Source organism: Diplotaxodon limnothrissa, linkage group LG10 (genome assembly GCF_057381915.1).
Source record: "Diplotaxodon limnothrissa isolate DT_005_m linkage group LG10, D_limnothrissa_male_GT1.1, whole genome shotgun sequence".
NCBI lineage: Eukaryota > Metazoa > Chordata > Actinopteri > Cichliformes > Cichlidae > Diplotaxodon > Diplotaxodon limnothrissa.
Window position 1 is genome coordinate 23,777,977 of NC_140605.1, and position 3,009 is coordinate 23,780,985.

The 3,009-nt window shown below is 43.4% G+C and overlaps 1 protein-coding gene across 1 annotated transcript; it reads right to left on the bottom strand.

The window, feature by feature from the left end:
* Positions 1 to 417: 417 nt before the first annotated feature.
* LOC146624499 (zinc finger MYM-type protein 1-like) lies at positions 418 to 3,009 on the bottom strand. Its single transcript, XM_085363972.1, has one exon. It carries the CDS (start codon positions 2,334 to 2,336, stop codon positions 489 to 491), a length of 1,848 nt encoding a protein of 615 aa, XP_085220098.1. The 5' UTR covers positions 2,337 to 3,009; the 3' UTR covers positions 418 to 488.

Consider the following 3,009-nt stretch of genomic DNA (forward strand, 5'->3'; position numbering starts at 1 on the left):
AATTTAACCCTAACCCTTGTGCGTGTTTTTTATTTTGAGAGCGAATGCGCACCTGCGGACCACTTATGTGCAGCCCTGGTTATTTAGCTCGTCATATTGCAGCCACAGAAATTCTTTTGTCCATGAAACCATAAAGCTGCACTTTCTTTTTGCCTTATAGTCTGATTTGTCATAACTTCTCCGTTTTGTGCAGGGGTGTCACTAGGTTTTAAGGACAGGGGGGGCTTAGCCCCCAAGAGATGCACACGACATGAACGAACGTAGTGAATGAGCACAAAATTTCACAAACAGAAAACAAAGACTGAGAAATTGTTTTCCTACTTTTTTGGACAGATTAAACATCCTAGGCCACCAATAGATCTATTGTTTTATTTCAGTCTGCTTTATAATACAGTACAACAAAAAAACAGAGGAAATGTGTTTGCTGCATCAATAACAAGAAAAAAACTGAAAATAAAAAAGTACATTTTTCTGGCTGCAATCACCAGTTACTTGGTGGGTGGAAGCATCAAAGAATGACGTCTGTTTTTAAGAGTGGCAAATCGGTCAATCACTCTGTTGTGACTCAGATGCTGAAGCGTGTCTTTTTCAATAGACATGACTGCAAGACTGTGAAGTCTTTTCTGACCCATTGTTTGACGCAGCCAGGAGTGCAGCCGACGCAGTGCACTAAAGGACCGTTCGCACGAGCAGCTGCTGACAGGCACTGTTAGGGCAACTTGGATGGTTGCCTTCAGAGAGGGAAACATGTCTGAATCAAGGAGGTTGTACACAGACAACATATTTTTGGGTGGACATCCAGCCTCTGTTTTCCGGGTAAGAAAGTTTCTGGCCACCAGAACCTCCTCTTTTTTCAGGTCAAGTCTGTAGTGCTTTGCAAGTTCATTCAAGTGTGGTTCACTCAAGAAGTTCTCAGATTTAGGACTGCATGCCTGGACGCCTTTTAGCAGCCCTGCATCTACACTGCAAAATCTTTGATCAAGCTCGCCAACCATCCGATCCACACAAGGGAAAAGTAACTCTCTTTTCAATGTGTCTGAGTTGTTCAATTCAGTGCGTGAACCCACAGTTGCCTCCAGGACAAAATCCTCCATTTTCCTCTGTTTGTGCCTTGTCTTGGCACCTGGTTCAGGGATACTGTGGGTGTTACACAGGGCCTTGGTTTTCTCATACAGCTCTGTAGCAAATGCATCTGAGTGTTTGCCCTTAAGTGTGTCACACACAGCTTGTTTGCAGATAAAAGCTTCTGCCAGGTCTAAAGTCTCTTTCTGCAGGAATTTGTGGAGTCCTTCGGTTACAGACAGAATCGACTGAAACATCAGTAGTGCATAGACTGCTGAGAACTTGTAGAGCTTTGCTCTGAGACCAACAGCTATGGGGGATCCAATTGCAGATAGGCACTCCAAAATGGCAGGCAATGTCTCGAGAACTGCACTGATTGATCGCAACTGACATGCCCAGCGAGTGTTTGAAAGTTGCACAAGCTCAGTTTTTGTCAATCCAAGCTTTGCCTGAGTCTCCATGAACTTATGATGATTGACTAGGGAGGTGCTGAAGAAAGAATACACACACTCCAACAAGCTGAAAAGCTCCACGGCCTCTGGGACAGCCTTGCAAGTATTGCACAAAACCAGGTTGAGTTGATGAGCATAACAATGCACATAGATAGCCTCAGGATGGAGCCTTCTAAAATGTGCTTGTACACCTCCAGTGGAGCCACTCATAACGGCTGCACCATCATATGTTTGTGCTACACACTTAAGCTCTGCAAGACCATAGTTTTGGATCTGCTGCTGAATCTCATTTGCAATGGACTGGGCATCAAATGATTTTATCTCTGCAAGTGCAAGGAAACGCTCCTTCACTGCCCCCTCTGACACGTACCTGACACAAACAGCTAACTGCTCTGCCTTTTTATCCCTTGCCTCATCCACCATGATGGAATAGACTTTAGACTTTGTCATTTCAGATACAATGACACTAGTAACTTCCTGGGCACAACAGTCAATCATGTCATTCTGGGATGTTGGTGAGATATACTGTGCATTTGATGGGGGATTATGTTTTTGAAGAAAAGGATCAAACTCCTTCAAAAGCTCCATGCACGCAAGAAAATTCCCTCTGTTTGGGCTGTCTTCACCTTCATCATGACCACGAAAAGGGAGTCCCTGTCTCCCTAACATAGAGGTGACTGCAACAATTCGTCTGAGATACTCTCTTCTTTCGACTATCTCACTCACATTTGCAGTTGCTATCATCTGTGCAACGTTTCCCTGTTTGCTAGTTCCCTGGTAGCTTTTCCATGTAACAACACTGTCCTTATGTGTTTGTGCCATCTCATGCTTGCCAAAGATGACTAAAGCTTTCTTCCAGTTCTTGCAACCGTTACTGACCAAACTATCATGTTTGATGTTTTTGCCAAACACTCTACATGGGAAGCAGAAAGCTGCATTCTGGTTGACTGAATATTCTAACCAGTTGTGCTTTTCAAACCAGCTGTGGTTAAATGCTCGCTTCTGTGTACCAAAAGTATCATGTGGATAGCTCTTCAGCTTCACCTGTCTGGGCCCTGTGTCTTTGTCACCTAAATCAAACCCTGTAGTAGAATGAGTTGCTGCAGCTGCTTCATCATTTTCCCTCTCTTGGCCTGTTTGCTCTCCTCTCTCTGTAATAACTTGATCTTCCTCTGCCTCTCGATCTATTTGCTGCAGCTCCTCTGTCTCTCCTTGCTCTCTCTGACTTGAACTTGCCTGTTGACCTTTTTCTCCCTCAGCCACTCCTTCTGCCTCACCCTTCAAGATACATTAAAACATACTGAATTGTAATGTAAATTGCTAATATCATGACTTCTGCTCCCGCTCCACAGTAATTTGTTGCTCCCAAATATTTTGAAGTTACAAACATTATATTTTGAGCACGCATGTGACTAAAATGGTTGCAATTTAAAGCCCTGAAAAATATTACTAAATTACTTGAATTGAAGTAATATTAAAATAGAACCCTCAAAAA

What these genes read in the sequence shown, in the direction of transcription:
- LOC146624499 (XM_085363972.1), bottom strand. Translation starts at nt 2,336, where the DNA reads ATGGCACAAACACATAAGGACAGTGTTGTTACATGGAAAAGCTACCAG.